The sequence below is a fragment of the Marmota flaviventris genome, chromosome 12, assembly GCF_047511675.1.
Source record: "Marmota flaviventris isolate mMarFla1 chromosome 12, mMarFla1.hap1, whole genome shotgun sequence".
NCBI lineage: Eukaryota > Metazoa > Chordata > Mammalia > Rodentia > Sciuridae > Marmota > Marmota flaviventris.
This window is the reverse complement of record NC_092509.1, coordinates 42,438,222-42,461,761: the sequence shown is the minus strand read 5'-3', so window position 1 is coordinate 42,461,761 and position 23,540 is coordinate 42,438,222. Positions and strand designations below refer to the sequence as shown.

Here is a 23,540-nt window from a genome sequence, read left to right as displayed (position 1 = left end):
TTCAGCAGCTTTTCAAGGCAACTGGAACCATCCATCCTCTACCCTAGTTAGCTAGGCCAGGTCTTGTGCTACATACCTGTATCCACTCTCTGTAGGAATCTTCCCCAGGAGTCCACCCATTCTCAGGGTAGTTCAGGCGGGAGCGCTCTGCAGACCAGTTGGTGCTATACTGGGAAGAAGCTGTGATTTGGTCAGAATGGATCTCTCCTGATTCCATGCCTAGAGCTTCCATACATTTGAAATCTGGAGGGAAAAAAAAATGTGACCCAAAGTCATCAAAACATAAGGGATCAAAGTGCAATTTTCTTTTGAATCTGGCAAACTAAAGAGTTCATTCACTCAGAGTTTTACAAAAAGTTAGCAGCAAAGAACTTAATAAAATATAGCATTGATACATGTATTTTCATAGGCATCATTTAAAAATAAGGCCATGAATATCATCACAGTGATTAATGATTTTCTCAAGTAGGTCTAGGTTGACAAAAATAATATTTGAAAGACATTAGGAAAGGGTGAAGATTCTGATTTATTTCCAACGTTGAATCTGCATGCATGTGTGCTGTGCGTCTGTCAGACAAGTATATATCAAAAACTGTATTTAAATAAAATTTTAGTTTGGATTATTTTCTCTAATTATCTTGAAAATTTGAAAAAGACTCTATGTCTATTTGCAATTCATATTCAGTAGACAGTAGACTGGAAGTCCCTTGTCTTTCAGACTCCTGGCAATTGGCACCTCGGCCACCTCTCCCTGACTCCTTTTGTTCTCATGCCCCTTGATCCTGGAATGGTCATAATTATTAACATTCTTAGTTATTTTATTAAAACATAAAAGTATCCATTAGGGCTAAACTACAGCATCATATGGCCCAAAGAACATCACAGTTTTATAACATAAAATAATAATGCTCACATCAATGACCACAAATCATCAAAATGTGTATTCCATTAGGCCTCGCATATTTAATGATATTGGGAAGAAAGTAATCAATTTTAGAAAAATTCCAATTCAAAAGTGGAAAGCACACAAAGCTTTATGATTTAAATGGAAGTTTCTCAACCATCCAGAAAATTCCAGTTTCATAGTTTGAATTTTAAATCCCCAAAGGTTGATGTATGAAAGGCTTGGTTCCCAGGGAGGTGTTATTGGGAAGTGGTAGAACCTTTAAGAGGTGGGGCCTGGTGGGAGGTCTTTAGGTCATTTGGGATGTGCCCTCAAAGAGGATTATAGAACCCTGATCTCTTTTCTACTCTCTTGCTTCCTGAACATGAGGGGAGTGGCTGTTCTCTACCATGCACTCCTGCCATGATGTACCATGATGTACTATCTCACTACAGTCCCCAAAGCAACATAATAAACAAGTATGGATTGGAACCTCTAAAACTCTTTACAATCTATTTATAATTTTGGTCTCTTTATATCTCAGGTATTATATCTCAGGGATTTTTGACCATAAGGAAAAGCAGACTAACATAGTAAGGTAGACTAACATATCAAGGTTTTGTATTGTCTGAATTTTCTAACCTAATAGATAAGGTTTTATGACATAAAAAAAAAATTCCCCACTGGTTTCATACATTAAAGTTAGGTTCACTATTTGTAATATAAACAATATTTATTGGCACATAATAGCTCAACTAATTAGTCAAATTAAGTACAAATTAGATATTCAAATGTTATTGGTCATTTTATTTTCTAGTAAGATCTTGTTGAGAAGATACTAGCATCTCTGGAATAGGTCTCCAAATACCCTATGTCCTCTCAGTAAATGACTTGGTGGCCAGAACTGATGAAATACGAAAATGTAACTTTGTTCTTCCAATTTTGTTCTCAGACTCTAAAAAGAGGTGGAAACCACCTAAACTTTGAGAAAGGGTTGAGTTAGTTGAGTACTTTAATAGGATATAAAAATGTTACTTTCTTGTTTTGATCGCAAGGCATTAACAAAATATAAAATGCGCTGCTTTTACATGAATATCTCCTTTTACTCAGGTAAGAAAGAAAATAGAATGGCTTCCCTCAGGGTCCTTCACAACCAACTGCCACACACTATTCACTCTGTGACTGTTCCGCTCATCAACTACCTCCTATTTGTCCTTATCATCTGGGATCCAAGCCTTTCCTTTTATGATTCTTAGTCTATTATTCATGTGAGGGTGTCAGGGAGGTGGTCTGGTCATATTTCATTGTTTTGAGGCACTCTTTTGCCATTTTCCACTTCTTACCACAATTTCAGAGTCTCATCCACAATTTTATGGAGAGAGCACACCAAATAGTTTTTCCTGTTGATATTCACACAAACACACATACAAAAAATTTTTAAAGAGAAAAACAAACACTTAGCACCCCAGTTCACAAAACATAGCTTTAGCGTTTCATGTGGCCGCAGGTGTGTGAAGACGAATAACAGGGAATATTTACCACAGGGCTTTGCAAGATGAATAATACTGACCTTCTGAGACACTGCTCTGCAAGACACTGTAGTTTGCTGAGAAGCCTTCTTTTGCTATTGCACTGTCAGTATAAAAAACCATGGATAGAATGCCCGATGAGGAACGAATCCGACCTGGTGTTTTCTGTCCACAGTAACGCCCAATGTGAGGGCCAACTGGAAAGGCAGAAATATAGATAATGTCAAAGTGTCTTTTCTTCTACAGCAGATGTAAAAATAACCATTTACAAACATGGGTCCCAGCAGAATCCAGAAGTCTATTCTAACCCAAAGCAAGTCTTCCCTAGTTAATTGGTTTGCAGTGAACATATTGGATCAGGTTTGCAGAGAGGATTTTAAAGTGTACTCAAAAGGGCAGTAACAGGCATAACCACATTCCCCAGTGAGCAGGATCATTTTCAGGAACAGAATCGAAATGCTTGCTTCAATTGCAAAGAATGAGATTTGGGCTGTCAAGTGGCACCTTGGCATTCATTTCCAGGGCCAAGTTGTAGGCACAGCCCAGCACTGAGAGACTCCAGCTAGACTGTGCTCACTGAGTTCTCTTGGATTTGCCTGTCCTCACTTCTCCGTCCTTGGAGGAGATCCTCTGACAGACCTATGTCCTGAAAAACAGAGCAATACAAGGGGTCTGCTCTAGGACTGTGAAAGCCCAATTTCCTTCCTCATTCCATTTTTCAGCCCTGGAGTCTAAATATAATCCACATCATAGACTTAGGTGAAAGACAAAGGATCATGTTCTACTCAGGACTGCATTTGAAGACCAAAAAATAATTGCTATGATTTAAACATTTAAAAACTATAGATGCTAATGATTTATACATAATAGTAAGTTATAATCAAACTGAATGGAAATTGCGCCATTGTAGCTTGTTTTATTTTCTCTTCCAAGCCTAAGAGAAGTGACTACATTTTACTGTCTGGTGGCCAAGAAATGGCCCAAAGCAGCCATTTGAGTATGCACAACAGGAGAAAAAGTGTACCTGAGGCAATGGACAATCTAGAACATTGACAAATGCGTATTAAAGTCAAAAATTGTTATTTGGCTTAAGCTGGTCACACCTTTGTTAAAGTGCTTTAGACAAACCTTGGCAATGAGTGATTATAAGTTTCCTCATGAATAATGCAGAAGTCCCTTGTACTAGGAGAATATTTCCATCTCCCTGCCCAGTTCAGCAGCAAGACAAAAAAAAAAACAAAAAAACAAAAACAAAAACAAAACAAAAAAAAACTTTCTCTCTAGGTTTTTTTCATTGCACATATGGTAAAAAAACACACCAGATGGTTTGGACTTAGAAGGACAATCTGGTATGGACTGTTTTCCCCTCCCAGAAATACATGGTTCTATGCATTTCAACTAAGAATTATTGCTTCATTTAAGAAAGCACAGTAGGTGGATATTTCCCTGGGGGAACAGGCCTTCAAGGGGGCATAGTGATCCAAGGCCTGTGTATGCAACTCGGATGCACAGGACAGCTGATAAGAGCTGGGGGATGTTTCAAGTGTGATTGCAAAAGCAAACCCCACAAGAACCCATCTTCCTGGGGCCCAGTGTACCAACTGAGTTCTTAATGGGCAGCTAACCCGAACACTTTCCTTTTTGGAATGTGTAGATCTTTTGCTGATATTTTTGCAGCTCAACCAGTTCTCTTAAAATAAGCAAACTCCCTACCCCTAACAAAAGAAAAACTAAACTAAACTAAACTAATCTGAAGTGGTTCATATCTTTGAGTTCCTGCAAAATAGTTATATTGAATCCCTGAAAATGTTTCTATGCATTCAAAGTAATTAATATGTCTGAATTCAAAGACTGTTTCTTTCTCTGAAATCCTCTCTGATAACCAAATGTCTTGTGTATACAGAATGCTTTACCATGAAAAAAAAAAAAAAAGAAAACAATAACAGAGGGTCACCCAATGAAGGGGACTGATAACAAATATGTGAGGAGCATCACTGTCATGGACAATCACTTTGCATTATGGGAAGAGAATTTTGTTAAATCAGGCTTCCCAGTTCTCAGAAAAAGTATCTCTAAAAGATAAAACTTACTGTCTTTTGCTTCTTTTCAGGTAAACCTCGGCCTCAAATTCTTCTACAAATGCTAATTTTTGCTAGCTTTGATTCATTCTGGATGTGGTCCTATCATGAATCCAATATATTTTTCCTTCCCTGAGGACTTCCATGTTGCCCATAACATATCCAGGAAAATATCCTGCTAAGGCCACAAACTCAGGTCTTTCCTTCCCTCAAATAGAATCCCACTTCTTGTCTGTAATTATAAATGGGAGCTTAGAGTCTATTCATCCTCCCTCACATTTTTCCCTCATTTAAATTCCATTAGTGTGGTTTCATAATCTTTTTCTTTAGTTTGTGGGCAAACTTTTAAAGCCCTAATCCTCAGGGTTGTTTTCTGATCACTACAGCCACTGACCTTCTCAAGAATATGGCAAGGGAGGCCGTGAACATCCCAAGGAAGTTCTGACGGCTGATCCTCCCCCTCCACTATCACCCCATTCCTTTGGGGAGGGTGGAAGGGGGAGTCTCTTTGAAAGAGGAAACAGAAGAGAACTTGTCTAATGCAGACTCATAATTTAGAGAGTCTCCATGACTCACTGGTTTATAATGTTTAAGACATGCTGGGTAAATCTGCCTTCTGTCCTTTAGAACATTGCCCCCAGACAGCAGCATGCAACTCTCTTTAGGAGCCCTCAAGATAAGAGAGTGAAAGGCTTTTGCCACGATAATACAAAGAGGTATTGAATTTTCCTGAACAACAGCGAGACCTTAGCCTAGCAAGCTAATGCAATATTGATCTGAACCAGAGTGGGTGAAGTACTCTTATCCGGCTCGTGTGTGTGCTCATTTGTGTATGTACATGAACGCAGCTATTGGATTTCCTCTTTGTTACCAGGGACCTAAAGGCCAAGGAGATGAATGAAAACTCTCACAAAAACCATAAGGATAATTCAAAAATTGAATTATAGAAGAATGTAGGCAGGCAAGATGCACCAAGCTATCATTTGGAGGAGAACAGAACTAGAAGGTATAAAATTAATAGAGTATTGGTGATGTTTAAAAGATCCACTGGCAACAGGGGGTGGCAATAGCACACTGTTTTTGTTTGTCTGTTTATTTTTGTTTGTATTTTTCCCAATAATTTCTACAATAATTACAACCCTATCTTAGAACCAAGATAATTTGGCTTTCTACTGCTTTCTAATGAGGGGGTGGGGGGAGCAAAGATTGACTGTGATATCATCCTTTGAAATGAAATATTTTGAATAAATAAAAAAGGGAATCATTTTGAAGGCACAAGATAGGCCATCTACGCCTTACTTAAACTAAGAAATCTTTTGATGGAAAATATCTACAGTACTAACAATAAATTTTGGAACTTACACTCAATAGCATATTCATGTTTATCCCTGTGGTTTAGAAGGTTAATTTAAAGGTAAAAGTAAATAAAAAACAAAACTTCCCTTCTTCCTTTTATGAGACTTATTCCTGAGATGGTTGATTATTTGGGGAGGTAGGTAACAATGGCAGTTCTGTCCATAGGGACATCAGCTTAGGTGGAAGGTTGACTGCATCTGCCCCCAAGCGCTGTGAGCTAACAAGTCCTGTGAACTAAGCATTCATCTCTTGCTCCAACATTTAGCACAGGCTCCTGCAATGTCCACCAGGGCAGCATGTCTACTGTTGGCTCAAACCATATGTAAACTTCCACCAATGCCTCCAGAGTAGTTACTTGAGAATCCATAGAGTTTCAAAGACAGAGATAGATGGAGATGTGTGATTGACAACATGCATGCCTTGAATTTTGAGTTTTGGAGTAAACTGTTTTTCTTCAAAGCCAATTTGAATCAATGGATAGCTTTCAATTACTTAGTCATTTAATTCACTGTTTATGATAAAGTGCAACATAAAATCACTTGATGGTTAAAAGCCTTCAGCGCCTTCTGCTTGTTGTTTTTGGAAAAGATATCAAAGACTAACAGCAATTTTGTTGGCAGAGGAAGTGTGTGTGTTGAACTACTATGACAAAATGTTTCTAGTGACACATAAACCACAGGAGGACAATTTCTCATTTTGCCTAAAAAAAGAGCTGTTATGCAGGTGTAGCTGGATGAGGCCAGGTAAACAGTAACAAAGATACAGACATTTTTTCATAGTCCAAAGCCAGTTTCCCCAGGAATAAGTGAGAAACACACCATATTTCAAAACATGGGTGAATTGCAAGGCTGATGATTCTTATTGTTCATTGTTCTTTGCTTCAACTCAGTGATTTTCTAGAGCCAGAAAATTACTACTTTGGAAAACCCTTGACACTAATAACAATGTGCTTCTTTCTGAAAATATTCTAAATAAGTTGGTTGATTGGACCTTCTCTTCAGATGTCAATTTAAATGAAAGTTCTAGAAAGGAAGGATGCAAACTTGGGTTATGAACAAATAAACCCATTATTAAGTGTCCCAACTATTGTTACAACATTATTATAATATTGTTTTCCTAATTATCATATTGCATACTTGGAAATCAGTCAGTACTGTTTAGAAAAAAAAAGTCTCATTACTTAATGAAGTAATTGCTAAGATCATCAAAAACCTATTTATAGATAAAAGACCAAAGAAGATATTAAACTAGGGTTTACTCACCCATTTACACCAATGAATATAAGGCATCTCTAAAATCAGTTGTTCTCTAATGCAATTTACAGATAAAATTACTTATAATTGTAATGTTATTTCAAAGACCAAGGCAATCTCTTTCTCATTCTACTTGTTCCATTTTTTTAAAAAAATTATATATTTTATATATATTTTAAATATAATTTTATATATATTTTTAGTTGTTGATGGACCTTTATTTTTATTTATTTATTTATATGTGGTGCTGAGAATTGAACCAAGTACCTCACGCATGCTAGCATGCTAGGCAAGTGCTTAGCCACAACTCCAGCCCCTCTATATGTTCTTTTTTTTTTTTTTTTACAACTTATTCTAACAATTTTTCCTTCTACTTGAGAATAACTCCAATTCTGTTTCATAAATGGTTATAATTCTCTAGTTGAATGACCACTAAGAACTTCCAAGTTGTCCTTTCTGATCTGTGTAGTGTGTGTGCACTGGAGAAATCTTAATATTAAACCAGAGCTAATCACAAGACAAGCAATGCAGCTGCAACACATTATTTGATGCTACCTCCCTCCATTCAGAATTTGGGTATATATTTTTGCCATTCAATCTTCCAATTCACTAGGATTGAATGGTTAAAAAAAAAAAAAAACCTTTCATTAGATGTCCACATGGATAGTTTCCCCTATGTCCTTCAAATATTTAATGCTCAAGTGTTACTTTCTTGATATGGCTTAATCTGACCACCCTATTTAAAGTTTTAACCTTTACTTCCTCCTCCCCTAACTTCTCATCCTTTCATTCTGCTCTGTTTTTCCCTTGTCCTTTTGAGCTATTATGAGAAAAAAAGATCCCTGTATCTCTCTCCCTTCCTCTGGCCTTCCTTCCTGCCGTGGTGTTTGACAGTGACATCTCTCTCCTTCCCTCTCCCCTCTCTCTCCTTCTTGGTTTGTGATACCACTTGTCCACTTCTAACATCCCATGCACATATCACTTTATTTCTACTGGGCACTGTTTATTGTCTGACTCCCTCTGGAGGAATATGAACTCCACAAGGGCAGCCATCTTTGATTGTTTTGCTTATCAAGTGGCTAGAACAGTGGGCCTAATACAGAGCAGGTGTTTAATCAATATTTTTTAGATGTAGGAAATAATTCAGATGATAGGAGAAAAGAATATAAATGATAGATCGTAGTGACTCAAATTGCCAAAGATGAAAATTCCTTAAATAGCAAGTGTGGAATCTATCTACATGAGGAATGCCCAAATCATCTCTTTCTCTTCCTAAATGTCTAAAAATAATTTAAATTCGTATTTAACTTCTCTGATTCTTAGTCTGTTTTTTTTTTTTTTTTTTTTTTTGTAAAACAAGTGGTTTTATTTCAGTGCTCTCTGACAGTTTATGAATTAATTACCAGTAGGCAGGACAGTGAAATGAGCAAAATGATTTAGTCGGGAAATGTATGTGTTGATCTCTGCTCTAAAGACCTTGAATAATCCTTCATGGCCTCAGCTTCCTTATCTATAAAATGAAGGATTTGCACAGATAATTGCTAAGGTCTTTCTGAGATAAAATACTTCATCTCTGGCTCAGTGGAGAGCTGCCATTTTGCTTTGTTTTCCCTTGTCCTTTTGAGCTATTATGGAAAAAAAAAAAGATGCATGTATCATGACACTTGTAAAAGAATCCCCATACCCTTCCCCCAGGTCTTTCCTCTTTGGGGAATGCTTCGTACTGATCTTGGCTCTTACCATCAGGGAATCCATCCCAGATTTCTAGTCGGTCATAGCGACAGAACATCCCCCCTGGAGGATTTGAGTCAGGCTCTAGGTCAAAGCTTTCAAATTCCAGGATAATCTCGGACATCTTTGGTGCAAAGATAATATAAGTGCATTCAAGGCCGTTTGGATATTTTTCAGGGAATCCAGGGGACTTTATCACTCCACTAGATGTTGTGTAGTTCTGGGAACATTCAGGACCTATGAATAAACGAGAAAAAAAAAGGAGGAGAGTGAAAATCCCACTTAAATAACTTCACTGAGAAATAACCTGGGCAAAGACAGAATATTTTTCTAATGAAAGCCCACCATTATAATCACTCTCCTAATCATGCATTACTCAGCCTTTTCATATTAGTGATAGGTATGGCAAGTCAAATTCAGATTTATTGTGTTCTCCTTAGTTTTCCATTTATGTGGAGCAATTTAAAGCCTTCTGCTGTTGCAGGAGGAAAAAAAATGACAAATATAAAATCATGTGGGAACAATGAATGAGTAAGCTGCAGAAATCTCGACAGAGCCCTAGAGAAATAATTATAGCCCCTTCAAGCTTAAATCTTTAAATCTTGAGGCTGACAGCCCTTTATTGGTGAAATAGAACATTTACAAAGGCGAGGGAGAGAATTCTGCAGAGGGAGTTTGGGTTTCAGATTCCTACACCAGTGACTCAGTAACTCTGCCAGATGTGACCTATGCCTCTTTGACAAACTAAATGTGAAAGGTAATTCGTACATGTACCCAGGGCGAGTGACTCATTCTGAGTGGTGTTGACACAGGTGTGCTGGTAACGTGTGGCTGTTAGTGAGGGCACGATAAACTGTGATTACAGGCCACGGTGCTGGAAGTCAGTCACCTGATATCAATGTCGACATCCTAACCTTCCCCAAAGTATCAGCTACAGTACAGTATACCTTTCTAAAACTGCATGTTAATGGAGGTATGTGTATAATGTGTGTGTACTTATACGTATAATGTGTGTGTATGTACATATTTGTAATGTGTAATTTTAATGACCTTTCAATATTATAAAGACTTTACCAATTATGGTGACTTGTAATTGAAAATGATCAAGAGCATTCATACATAGTACAGGTTGACCTTATGACTGTATGAATGAGCCCAATTTCAATTCATGGTATCTAGCACTGAGTAGGGTGGAATTGACCACACCTCCAAAAGACCACCTACCTATACTAACATGAGCACATCCATTCTGCCTTTTATTACTACCACCACTGCCATGATTTTCAAATCGCTACATTGAAGACTGTGAATCAAAGATGACTTGACCCTTTTGAATCTCAGGATCAAGCCTGAGGGTATTTGATTCAACAATTTTATTTTTTTCCTACCTCGTTCTCTCACTATGGCTCACAGGTGGAAGTGATGGGCCTCCTGCAATGGCGTGCAAGGATTGAACTCCAAGTAAGGTGGTGTATAGAGACTGCTCTTAAGTAAATACCAGTGGTAAATTACCAGGCATCAAGGCAGATTAAATTTAACTTACAGATCTCTGATTTTAGTGGCTCAGGTCAGTAAGCTGAATCTCCATCTTGGTGCTTTTGACAGTGTACTGAGAAAACAAAACAGTGCCTCTCTCCTTGCACACATATGAGCTACCCATGGCACTGGAAAGGCAGAAGAATGGTATTTGCTGTATGGGTGCAGAAATCCTGGCCTGCAGAAGTCTGACTGGTTCAAAATAACTCCCAAACCTTGTTGGCCCATGCTTCACCATGATGGCCTCAAATGCTTATCTGTTTGATTCTGGTTAAAAAGTTATTAATGTATTGCATTTTACCAGGCCAGTTCTAGGTAAAGGTTTAAAAATCCATTCTAAATTACTCTGGGGCTCCTGAGATAACAGTGACTTTGCCAGTTTGAGTCACTGTTCTTACATTAATTCACAAAGAATATCTGTCAATCAATCGGTCCATCCTTCCTTCCATCCATACATACATCTATCTATCTATCTATCTATCTATCTATCTATCTATCTATCTATCTATAGGATATTGAGAATGCCTAGAATTTCGCTTTCAAGATATAGTAACAGTGACCCTGGACACCTCCATCCTTCTCTCTGGGGGAAATGTGTTGGCTTGGCCTTGTAAGGCAAAGCAAACAGCAAGGTTTAATGCAAGTATTAATATTCCCTCCTTCTCATCCATATTGTCAGTATAGTATTTGTCAAGTTATCTACATACTTTAATAATAAAAAACAACATTTGAGAATCTTTTTAGTCTCTAAATGTTGAATACCTAGTCAGGGTGTTAGTAGTTAAGTGTTTTGAAGCTATCTCTTATTCTACATCCTGAACCCTACCATGGTCTCCCTCACCTTCTAATGCAATTTGTAGAACAAATGTTGGGAACTACAAGTCACATTTAATGCAAAATGTGTTTCTGGAATAATGACATATCAATGACTTCTTCAGCCTCTCCAAACATGTGACTGACAAAAGCCACTATTCAGGAAGGCTTTCTGCTGTGTTACACTTTAGAAGTAAGAAATAATACAGGAGGACAGCAGAACTGTTTCATTTCTGTTCAGAGAATAAAGGTATTTTTTAAGGTATTAAAAAAGAAAATTCCCTCCTTCTCAAAAAGATAAACTCATCCATGTGGGATGAAGACTTAATAAAAGAAAAGAAAGTGACAGGAACTACGAGCATACTTTCAAAACTAAGTGAATTTCAACATTTCCACTGGGTCCTTGTCACATCACATACCTTTGAAAGCTATCCCAGGTTTTCTAGTTATCTTGATACAGTGTGGGGACAATTTCTTGGGATAATGGAAGAGAACCAAGTTGAATGTCAGGAGATCTGAGTTCCAGCCTTGCCTTTACCACTAGCATGCTGTGCAGCCTCAGGTGGCCTCTTAATCTTTCTGGTTCTCAGATTCTGTGTATAATGTAAGAGTTGGGTTTTGGATTTGAAAAAAAAAAAATCTCTTCTAACTTAAAGATTCTATAGTTTCATATTTTCTCCATTGTACATCAAACTTTGTTTTAATATTAATATATATATTAGTTACTGCCACAGATGAACAAGTGCTTCCTCCAAAAAGGACAGTGGAGGGAACGGGTTCAGGAATTCTGCAGTGAGTACCCAAGAGTGAGGCCAGCAGCCCTGTATGCAGCAGGAGCAGGTATGCTGCAGCTGTGAGGGCTGCTCGTGTGCACATCTGGAGCCAGTGATAGATACCATGCTTTTTATGTTATTTGTAAGATCAAGAGTACTTGGATAGCCACAAGTTGTTAATGATGTTGGGGTCAGATAATAATAATAGTTTGAAATTATTATTAAATATATAGACTCCTGGGTTTTTTGTTTGTTTGTTTTCTTGTTGTTGTTGTTTTGTTATCAGGGATTCAACCCAGGAGCACTTAACCACTGAGACACATCCTCAGCCCTTTTTATTTTTATTTCGAGATAGGATCTCATCAAGTTTCTTAAAGCCTTGCTGAATTGCTGATGCTGGCCTCAGACTTGTGATCCTCCTACCTCAGCCTTCCTAGTCACTGGGATTACAGGCATGCACCATCGCATCCAGCTTAAATACATAGACTCTTAATTGTATAATGTATATCAAGTGGCCAATCCTGCTTTCAACAAATGACACCCATCCTGCATGCTGAGACCCACAGAAACTGCTCAGCCTCTTCCAGCATCACAGACTGGATGACCCAGTCCAAAGAGAAGGACAGGGATAGACTGATAAGTAGGGAGGCTCAGGTTTCCTGGAGAAATTTCATTAGGTGAATGGGGATAACTATAAGGCTTTTGGGGAAGAATTAGGGTGGTCTAGGATGATTCAGGAGGAATGGTTTAAGAGGTGGGAACTGGCCTTGCTGACTGTCAAGGAAAATGGGCCTCTAGACAGGCAGCCCTAGGGATTCAGAAATGGTCTAAATCTCGAACTGTAATCTTTTGAAAAACTCAAGGTCATCAGGTAAAAGATCAATTTCCTGGTTGTATTAAACTGTGATTAACATAATTTGTGTGTTTTGAGGAAACTTGAAATGGCAGCACCCTGAAAGAGGAGGCATATTTTCAAAAGAACAGAGATTTACAGATTCTGCAATATTATTAAATAGTTTCTGGGCATAAAAAATTCATGATATATATAATTACGTGTATGCAGTGAGTAAAAATGTGTGTTATTTGCATTTTTCAAGTAGTATACATTTAGTTGGGAAGTAAAACATACATGATATGAAATAATTTGAAAATATTAGTGAGTGGAGTATGTGTGTGTATGTGTTCTATGCTTATATGCATACAAAAATATTCCACATACTGTATATAGTACATAGTATACGACATAGATGACAACTTGAGTGCATACATTTTTTTAAAAAATCAGATTAATCACAAAGAGATTCCTGAGGGAAAAAACACCAGAGTCAAATTCCTAAGAAGGGAATGATTACACTGGTTGAGAACAAGGGCTCTGTATTTTGAAGGCACTATCTTTATCCATAATCACTGTTAACAGTATTGCTTAGCAAACATGTTGTCAGTGGCAGGCATTGGCCACATATTTTCCATGTTCTCATCTGATTTTCACAATAAGCCTGTGCTGGGTATACTCTCCATATTTCATTTGTTTGGCATTTTTGTTGTTGTGGTTGGTTTTGGGTCTTTTTTTTTTTAGATCAGGAAACTAAGGCTCTGTGCATTCACACAGATAGCCAGCAGCAAAATTCAAATTCACACTCTGTTCTGCTGGGACTAACCAGTGCCTTGTCCTGAAGCAGGAAGACAGGCTATCTGGGAGAGTCGCAGGTGGACAAGTCCAAGTGCAGGTGTAGTTGGCATCCAGCCTCAAGCAGGAACTGAGTGTTAACCCAACAGGCAATGGAGACACATTATAGGTGTTCTGAGGACTGCACTTGATGCCTGTTTGACAAGCTGTGTGTAGCACTAAGTAACATGGGAGAACCACAGTCTGTGCCTATTTGGTTAATGGCAGTGGGACATATAGGAAGCTGTGATTTGTTGAGACATTTGGATAAAAAGTAAGAACTAAAAGTCATGCTAGATGTAGGGAGTCCAGAAGAGAAAGAAAGGAAGGCTTTGATTCCCAAGGATGCTATTGGACAGCTGGACAGTGGAATTATGGTCATCTGAGACTAAAGAGTATAAGGAACTGAGTTCCTCTGGAGCATAAGTGAAGAATTCTTGAGGAGCAAAATAAAGAAAAGTAGAATCATCAGGAGTTTCTGGAAATAGAGGTATTTTTTCAAATTTCAGGGATATTGGTTTTGAAAGATCTCTCTCTCTCTCTCTCTCTCTCTCTCTCTCTCTCTCTCTCTCTTTCTTTCTTTTGAGCATCTTCATGAGAAAAACTGAAGACTTTCTGAAATCTTTTCTCTTTGGTAGTGCTCCAGGCAAGAAGGCAAGAGGATGTAGACATGCATGTGTATGTACATATACATACATGTGTAATATGTTTCATGTAATGAATCAAACAGCTTTTAACACAAGAAAAAATGTACATATATAAACATCTGTTTATACTGATGTCATATGTATACTATCATTTGTACTAATGGCATTTGTTCTAAGGAAATTTCTGAAGAAAGTTCTCTCTCTATGGGGGCAGAAACAAATATCAGAAATTCCCCCAAATTCCCAATGACTCGACTTTTCATTATTTTCAGTTGATACTGACCCAGAGGATCTGAGATGTTCAAACTGGTGTGGCTGGATTTTTTCTGTTAAGCCAACTTTCAACTATACTTTGGCACTTCCTATTATACTTCAGTATAATATATTCAAAACCTGGGCATCTATCCCTGGATTGTCAACACATTAACACTAACTTTAAAATGCATGGAATACAAAAGGCTGAACTTAATACAGAAGAGGAATCTACAGTGACTTTCAAATAAAGTTACCTTGTCTTGCTATAGTTTGGATTTGGAGTGTCGTCCAAAAGTCCATATGACAAAGGTTTAGTCCTCAGTTTGGTACTATTAAAGATGTAGAAACATTAAGAAATGGAGCCTAATGCGAGGTCTTCCAGTCATTGGGGGATTATGGGACCCCAACCCTTCCTCTCTCTTTTTCATGTCCCAGCCAAGAGGTGAATAGTTGGTTCTGTTGTGCGCTGTGCCACCAGGATGTGCTGCCTCACCACAGGCCCAAAAGCAATTGGGGTCACTTAACCATGGACTAAAACCTTGAAAACTGTAAGCCAAATGAAATCTCTTTTTAAGTTGATTTATTTCAGGTATTTTGTTACAGTAACAGAAGGCTATCTAACAATACCTCAAGTCTGGGAGCCTATGAATAGTCAGATTCTATTCCAACCCAATATACACCACTGCAACAGAAGATAAGTAAATGCTTGTAATAGAGAGGGTAACTGAGATCTCATTCCTGGGGGAATGCCACTAAAAACATTGCTCTTTTGTTTTCTATAAGAGGTTCCTCACCCAACTATCCTCCCATGAGTAGAAAGCCTCTTCCTACACCCCCTCCCCAAGTAGTGATGGAAACTATGAGGCTGGTGGGCAGTTTTGTTCTTCTTGAGAACTACCAGTTTTAAATTTTGTAATAAATTAAAGGGAACAGGATGTACATGGCTTTAAGAGGGAATAATATGTTTTTCACACACAAAAAAATCAAACTCTCAGAGTAAAAAGAATACTCTTAAAGAATTTTATGGAGTGTATTCCTTATACACACTGGTGAATACATCAGAATAATGCGATTTTGATTCTTAAAATGCTTCTGTTCAATTTTAAACAAACTTCCTCTACACAATGGGTAGTTTTATTTAATGCATTTTTCAACATGTTATAAGGAGCAAATATATTCTTTAGGAAAGAATAACAGCATCACCCCCATCTTTCTTTTGACTTTGTCTTTTGTAAAATCAATGTTACATTATCTTTTAGTCATCCTTGTTCTGTCAGTTACTCACTCACCTCTCTTGAAAATTTCATAACGTATGGAAAATCCTGCACCGTGCGTCTCATAGTCAGAGACAAATTTGATAAAAAGAAACGGCCCTGAAGACACCACGGGAGAAGGGGCAATCTTTCCACAAAACTTTCCCCATAGACGTCCATTTTCATTTTCTCCATCAATGACTTCCACATAGTCATACCTAGCACAAAAACAGGGAAGGAAACATTAGGTTGGCAAGAAATGCCCTTTTAATTTCAATAATTCAGAAAGTAACATTATGCAGCACAGTCTGTCAAGAGAAAAAGTGCTTTCTGCGTTCTCTGCTGCTTTACATGGAGGAAAAAAATATCTAGCAAAATGAAATAATTAAAATGGACTACATCATGTCTGTATACATCATCTGGCAACACAGAACTATTAAGAATAATGGTGTCCATTATACTTGCAGACAATGTCAGTTAAAGTAACCAATTAACAAGAAAAAGAAAAATCTCATGAGCACAATTCTCTATTATTAAATTGTGTTCCTTTGTCTATGGTGGTGGGGTGTCAATACATAATGCTATGCATTCTTTTCAAACTGTGAAGTTCTTTTATGAATTCAAAATGTCTCCTTAGCTGGAGCTCTCCATGAACAATACTTTGATTTCTGTGAGCGACCCTCTAAACATATGGCCACGGAATAATAAACAGATTCTTTACTATTTGACTCAATTCTAACTCCAGACTTCTTAGAAAAAATTCTCTCAGTGGCCACATTCAATAGTTCAAACACAGATTATCTTCCCCACTCTATGTGTGGATCATAGAATATAATTTATTCACAGAAAATAAATTTATTCAAAACTGGAAAATAACCTTGTCTATACTCACCAGGCTGAATGATTCGAGAAATAGCATTTGAAAAGGTAATATGACACACTTGAAATCACCAAAGTGATATGATTAAAAAAATCTGGTTTAATAATGATACACTGAAGAGACAAATGATAGACTGGCAATAAAATATTATTCTAAAGATTACACTGAGATAACTGATATGCTTGCAACTTATTTATCTTTAAAAGGTAGAAACCATCACTAGTGTCCTTGAGGGAAATAAAGAGATTTTTGTTTATTTGGTGTTATCTGTTTCTTAGTATCTTGCTCTTTTCTTTCTTTTTATTTGCCAAGTCACATAGGAGCCAGAGGATCTGATTTGTTTCCATTTTTTTTTTCTCCTAGAACTAACATGAACACATTACAACCCATTCACTTCAAACCTTTATTTTATTTCTCTGTTTCCCTTGGTTCAAAAATCCTGGTATATATTAATTTCAGGAATGGCTAAAATATGGCAGTCATATCAACTTTATCTAGCAATTTAAAAGAAATCAAAGTGGGGAGAAATCTTCATGATGACCGATGTCATCCTTAACAATCTCTTTCAAACTGCCCAGGACACATTACTTACGTTTACATAAAGTCTCAGGAGACAACTGCAAAGATGATATCACTGGTTTGAGTGGACAGCTTAAGGCTTTCTAAATTAAAAATGACATTACCTCATCAGTTAAAATTGTGTGCCAGCTTTGTGTATATCAAGAAGAAAATAAAGCTGACATTGATGGAACTAAGCATTAACATATGTGAATTATTGTCTAAACTGCATTTCCTCTATTACATCTGATATTTCCAGTAGTAATCACTTGGCCTGCTAACATGGCTGTCCATTTGCAAAACTATGGGAATACACAGAGGAATTGTTCCTTTCTCAATACTTAGATGTTTTGCATTTAAAAGAAGACAAAGAAAGAGAGGGAGGAAGAGGAGGAGGAGGAGGAGGAAGAAGAAGAAAGCTTTCTGGTCAAAATCTTAACCAGCTTTTACAGTCAACTGGGGGCAGCTGGAAAGAACACCATCTCTGTATTCATTAAAGCCTCCCAAGTTGGCATTTATAGAGTAATTCCTTTTATCTCTACTGCTTCATTGACAAGACAGGTCTGCATGCTTTGCCCCACGCTTTCTTATAATCTAACTGTGATTTGAACTGTTGACTGTGTTTGGTCTGGCAACTGTGCATCCAGCTTTGCAATATAGGCTTTTTACTTGAATCTTGACATGGTCTGAATACTAAGTGGCCAAATCCTAGTGCATGTTGCCTTGCAGGCACAAATAAGAGAGGTGGGTCAGGCATTCTGAAGAACTAAGGGCATTTCTTTCTCTCAGGTATTAGCAAGCTCGGCGAATGTAATGCCAATGAAATGTAAGAGGGAAAAAAAGCGAGTATTTTAATTCACATATCTTCCTCTGATAGTAAATACTAGGCTCTCCTCTTGGCAACAGTGAAAAGCTATTTTTAAAAGTGAGGGGGAATTAGAATCCCTTCCCAGCAAAAGATAATTCATTGCATAGTTAGGTGCCAATTTTAGGAAATTGAATTATTCAGGGATGCTATAGTTACATTTGTAAACTGGAAGTCTGCTATCATTTTAGCACTTGCCTTCAAAGTATCATCCAACCAGACCCCAAAGAGTATCACGAATAGTAGTTCTTGTAAATATTCAGGAGGGTGTACTACGCACAAGTTGCAAAGGATAGTATTGCCAAAGAAGTTAAGGAAGCAGCTTGCATCTCCCTCTGGAGTTGATACCAGTTCCACTCCACAAGTTTCTCACTGGCAAACGCAGTGCCAAGAATGCAGCTGGTGTGCCAGCATCCCTCCCCAGAGACTAAACGTGTCACCACAGCAACGCACCCAGCCTGCATTGGCCTGAGGCCCAGGATACTGAGTTTGCAAATTTCGATCCCCCAGCCGGCTGCACATTGCTCTGTTGCTGCTGCCAGTGTGGCAAACACCGCATTGCTTGTGACATTAAGATCCCCAGAGGCGACAACGGAGGCCTGCAAAGGTGAAAGTGAAGGCACCTGTCTGACTCACTGCAAACAGCCCTGCTCCAGTTGCTGGAGGAGACCCGGGAACTGCATCCAAGGAATCTATTTCATAAAAGCTACAGGAGGGCTTATAAAGTTGGGGAGTTCTCCTTCCATTTTGGATCCTGCTCTGGAAAAAGAATGCTCTGGGTGACAAAGGTGCCTGCCTGGGTCCAAAGAGCCATCATCACCCTTCTAGGCAGGGGTCTAGAAGCTGGGCCTCTTCCTGTCCCTACTCATAGTACAGATGGACCCCATCCAAGGAAAGATGCTCCCCATTTATCATGGGAAGTAAATAGAATGTGGGTAGTTAAAATATTCGGAAGGTGACCAACCCTCCTCCCTTAGACATCCTCCCACTTCTTAAGTCTTCTACATTCAAGCTTTTCCCTTGTGGAGCAGCGATGGCAAAACAGGTGGCCTTTTGCTCATATTGCTTCCCCACCCCCACAGCACCTAGGTGTATGCTGGTGCTGAAACATTTTAAATCCTAATAATAATCACAAGTTAGGTTTCCCATAAGAGTGATCAAAGAATAAAAGTTTCCTTCTAAGAATTCTTGAAAGGATTACCCAGAGATTATTTTTTTTCCTTTTGGAAAGTTTGAATTATGGTTTTAGGAAAATGGCCAAGTAGGGGGAAAAGTGATGGGAAAATGGAAATGTATTTAGTCACTAAAGAGCCATTTTGGACACTTTATAGGTATGTGGTGCTGAATAGATGAATAGCGTACTTTACTTAAGTTAGGTTTCTCTTGTGAGTACGAATGACCCCTGACTCTCTTGGTGGAGAGGATGAAATGTTAAGAAAGCTAATCCTCTGCAGGGTGTTGTCTGAGATAGTAAGCTACCGTACCAAGCCCCCCAAGGCTTCTGGACATTCTCAAATTATTAGGAAGGAAGTTTTTAGGTGATGCCGTCTTTTTAATCTCCTTCCAAGGGGATCCACCCTCATCGACACATGAACATTCATAATGGAGAAATTTGATACCTGACATCATACCCTAGAGTAAGAAATGATGTTGACTGACATAATTTCACCTGCAGAAATGTATTTCTTTGGTTTATTTTGCACAAGGCATTTAATAGCGATCCCAACTAAATGCCTGTGAACAATTGCTGTGCTGCTAAGAATTGTCTTAGATCTTCCCCAAAGTATTAGAAAGAGGATTTGAAAATAAAAATACATAATGATGGATGTAGGAAGAATCAATTTGTCTGCATGTGTGCTTTGAGCAGTTTTATATGAGATTCATCCCCTAACAGTTCTGGCTTGCTTGCAATTCCTCTAATCAAGATATATGAAAAACCTAACAATGGTTTACTTAGTAAAAACATTTTTTAGAAATCTATTCTAAGTAAATAATTAATAATATTAAATTTTTATATACAATCACAACATAGAATAACATGTAGCCATTAAAAAGCATGTCCAACAAAAGATTTTCTTTAGAACATAGGAAAAATGTTTATATTATAAGTAAAATATCAGAATATAAGCCCCTATATACAGGATAGCCTCAATTCTTATTGATATGCAAAAAAAAAAAGAACTGGAAGAAAATATGCCAAGCTGTTACAAGTGGTGATCTCTGGGGTAGTGACGTTATGTTCCTATATTATTTCTGCATTTTTCTAAAACTTTTACAATGGACAAATGTTTTTTTTATAATCAGATAAAAGTTATTTTGAAAAGCACTAACTACCAGTGTATGAAGTGGCAAATCAATATCTGTTTGCCTTGCTAACAATTTTGTATTGCTTGGTCAGAAAGTGCTATCTTTATGATGTCTTATATGAAAGTAAATCAAAGACTTTGCCTTTTTTTTAAACCACTGAATCAACGAGACTCTCTATGTAATATATTTTTCTTATGTTCCAGAAAGTTAAAATGAATTGGATTTGATCGCATACTTTCTGAAAGGTTGGCAATAATAATTGATATTGTACAGTATTTTCCATGTTACAAAATTTTCTCATATATATTATCTAATTTAGTCTTGATGGGGATCCCAGGAAGGCAGGTAGTGTCATTTCAGAAGAAGCCCAGAGCTGGGGAGCTGACCTGAGGGAAACACATAGAGGAGGGAGTTTGCTTACTTTGGAGCAAACTTGACTCCAATATGCACTCTTTTTTTTTTTTTTCTCATTTGTTCTAATTAGTGACACATGACAGTAGAATGCATTTTGACACATCACAAATGAAGTATAACTTCTCACTCTTCTGGTTGTACATGATGTAGAATTACATGGGCATGTAATCATATATGCATGTAGGGTATTAATGTCCAATTCATTCCACTCTCCTTCCTACCCCCACACTCCACCCTCCCTTCACTGCCCTCTGCCTAATCCAAAGTACCTCTATTCTTCCCTAGGCCACCTCCTCCATTATCGTGAATTAGCATCCACAAATCAGAGAAAACATTCATCCTTTGGTTCTTTGGGATTAACTTATTTCACTTATCATGATATTCTCCAGCTCCATCCAATATGTACTTTTGTTATTACCTTTCTTACATGTTTTGTGGGATGGCTTTTAAAAATAGTAGTCATTAACAATGACTAATTTGTTGTCTTTTGTTCAGTTGTTTATTGTTGCTAGGAGAGTACCCCCATTAAATAATAGTTCACTGTTTTTTTTTTTCATGATTCTTAGAATTTTCTAAACAAACCTCTTTGTGTGAGCTTTTCAATACTGTAACAAATACCTGAGACAATCAACTTATGAAGAAAAAATGTTTATCTTGGTTCACAATTTTAGAGGCTTCACTACATGGTGGGTTGGCCCCTTTGCTTTTGGGCCTGTGGTGAGGCAGCACATCATGGCAGGAGTATATGGTTCAACAAAGTTACTCCCTTCAAAGACAAGGATGCAAAAGAGAGGAAGAGGAAAGGAGGGCTAAAGTCCTGCCACTATTCCTCAAGGGTACAACCCCAATGACCTGAAGACCTCTCACTGTGCCCCACCATTTAAAGGCTGTGCTACCTCCCAACAGCACCACCCTGCAGACCAAGCCTTTATCAAATAGATGTCTGGGACACCCTCAAGATGTGGATTATAGCAATCTTGGTGTGTACAAAGATGGATATGCACGTGTGGATGAGAGAGAAAAAAAGAGGGAGAGACAGAGACCGCTTGCCCTTCAGAGAGACACCTGCGCTGAAAGTTTCAGTGGAACTGATGGAAGTCATTGAATAGGGTTCCTGCCATGGCTGTCCTGGTCCTCTTGCTCAGGCTGGATGTTCAGGGACCACATGATACCTGAGCAATAGAGATGAAACCAGGGTAGGTGCCAGAGGAGAGCTGAATGGCAGATACAAGTTAGTTTTCTTCCTGCTTCCAGCTGACTAATCCTGAACACGGGCTGCCCCAGCACAGGCAGAGCAGAGGTGAGCCTGGACCACACAGACCAATGCCCCATCCACAATAATCACCTAAGTGGAAAGGGCTGGACCCTCTGACCACCAGCAGGTCGGAAGCCAGCCAGGGTGGCAATGCCCCAGATTTGGAGCACAAAGTGGGGCTGCACCTGGGAGCCCTGACTGGGATTCCCTGAACCTTCTTCAGCAAAACAGAGACTGGGGTGTGACCTGGCTGCTGTCCTCTCAGATTCTAGCCCGTGGCCACATTTCTATGAAAACCATTCTAAATCTGTACAAAATTTGAACTTCATGTTATTTACAGAATCTACTCTCATTTATTATATTGTCATAGTCCCCTTTAAAGTTTGTTTCTATATTTAGAAACCAATTTTCCTCCTTTAAATTCGGGTGTTTCCTCATGTCTTTTATTCATTTCTTTTTCTTAAACTCGTATGTTTCTATATACGCTCTGTGCGTTATAATCTGAATTGTGGGACATTAATCTCTAATTTGGGGATCATTTTTACTTATGACACTAACTTTTTCTTATTTCTTTTCTAGTGGTACTTTCAATACATGCCACAAATCTGAATTTTCAACCATTGCATTATTATCTCTACACCCATTGTGTGTTTATGCATATTTATACTAAATAATTTGCTGTCCATGTATTTTTTTTTTCTGTTGGGGTAACTACTTATCACACATTGATAACCTCATTCATTTGAGTAGACAAGGTTATTTTAGTAGCATTTTCACTTCTTTATCACTAAATTCCTAGCACTCTTATCAACAAACTCAGGTTCCATCCATGAGAAGCCTGAGGGTCTAAGGTTTGTGTTATTTGCATAACTCCAAAACAAGCACAAATTCTTAGTTCAGGGATGATCTGCTGGACTGGCTGGACTGTGAAGCACACAGTGCTAAAAAGATCAGGGAACTTTGCATTCATCGGTGGCTGCTGGATACACCTAAGCCAAATCTTCTCACCCTCAACCAACTTCACTGATTGTAATAGGGAGGCTAACCCCTCACTTGTCTTGGAACATTAAAAAAAAAAAGTTTGCAGAAACATTTAATGTCATTTTGTAATGTCATTGTCCTTATTAAAGGACCACACAGTGTTATTCTTGAGTTTGTCTGAAAGCTTCCAGATAATTTTCCTCCAAGAAATTCTAATACCATATAGTCCACCTGATGTTGTTCTTACAATATGGGCCCTCTGAGGAAGCTTAGGAAAGATTTCCACATGTTTCATACTCAAATGACTAGTTCTCTAATAATCAAAACACAGTGAAGCTCACAAAGCTAATTTCACACACTAAAAATTTAATCTTTAAGCTCTGTAATGCCTCAGGGTCATAATGACTATCTATAATTTCATTGCAGCTATAGAAGACTGATGATTAATAGTTTAGATAGGAACACATCAGGTGCATGAGTTTACAGTCCCAGGAAATAAGCTCTTAC

The 23,540-nt window shown here is 38.0% G+C and overlaps 1 protein-coding gene across 2 annotated transcripts in view; it reads right to left on the bottom strand.

Annotated features, from left to right (window-relative positions):
* Nrp1 (neuropilin 1) overlaps positions 1-23,540 on the bottom strand; it is a 141,534-nt gene that overhangs the window by 69,469 nt on the left and 48,525 nt on the right. For both annotated transcript variants that reach the window (XM_027928649.2, XM_027928652.2), the window contains exons 3-6: positions 15,810-15,991; positions 8,840-9,067; positions 2,454-2,609; positions 77-243 (exon numbers count right to left, since the gene is read on the bottom strand). In XM_027928649.2, coding sequence (XP_027784450.2) covers positions 77-243; positions 2,454-2,609; positions 8,840-9,067; positions 15,810-15,991 — 733 coding nt within the window. The remainder of the gene's footprint in view (positions 1-76; positions 244-2,453; positions 2,610-8,839; positions 9,068-15,809; positions 15,992-23,540) is intronic.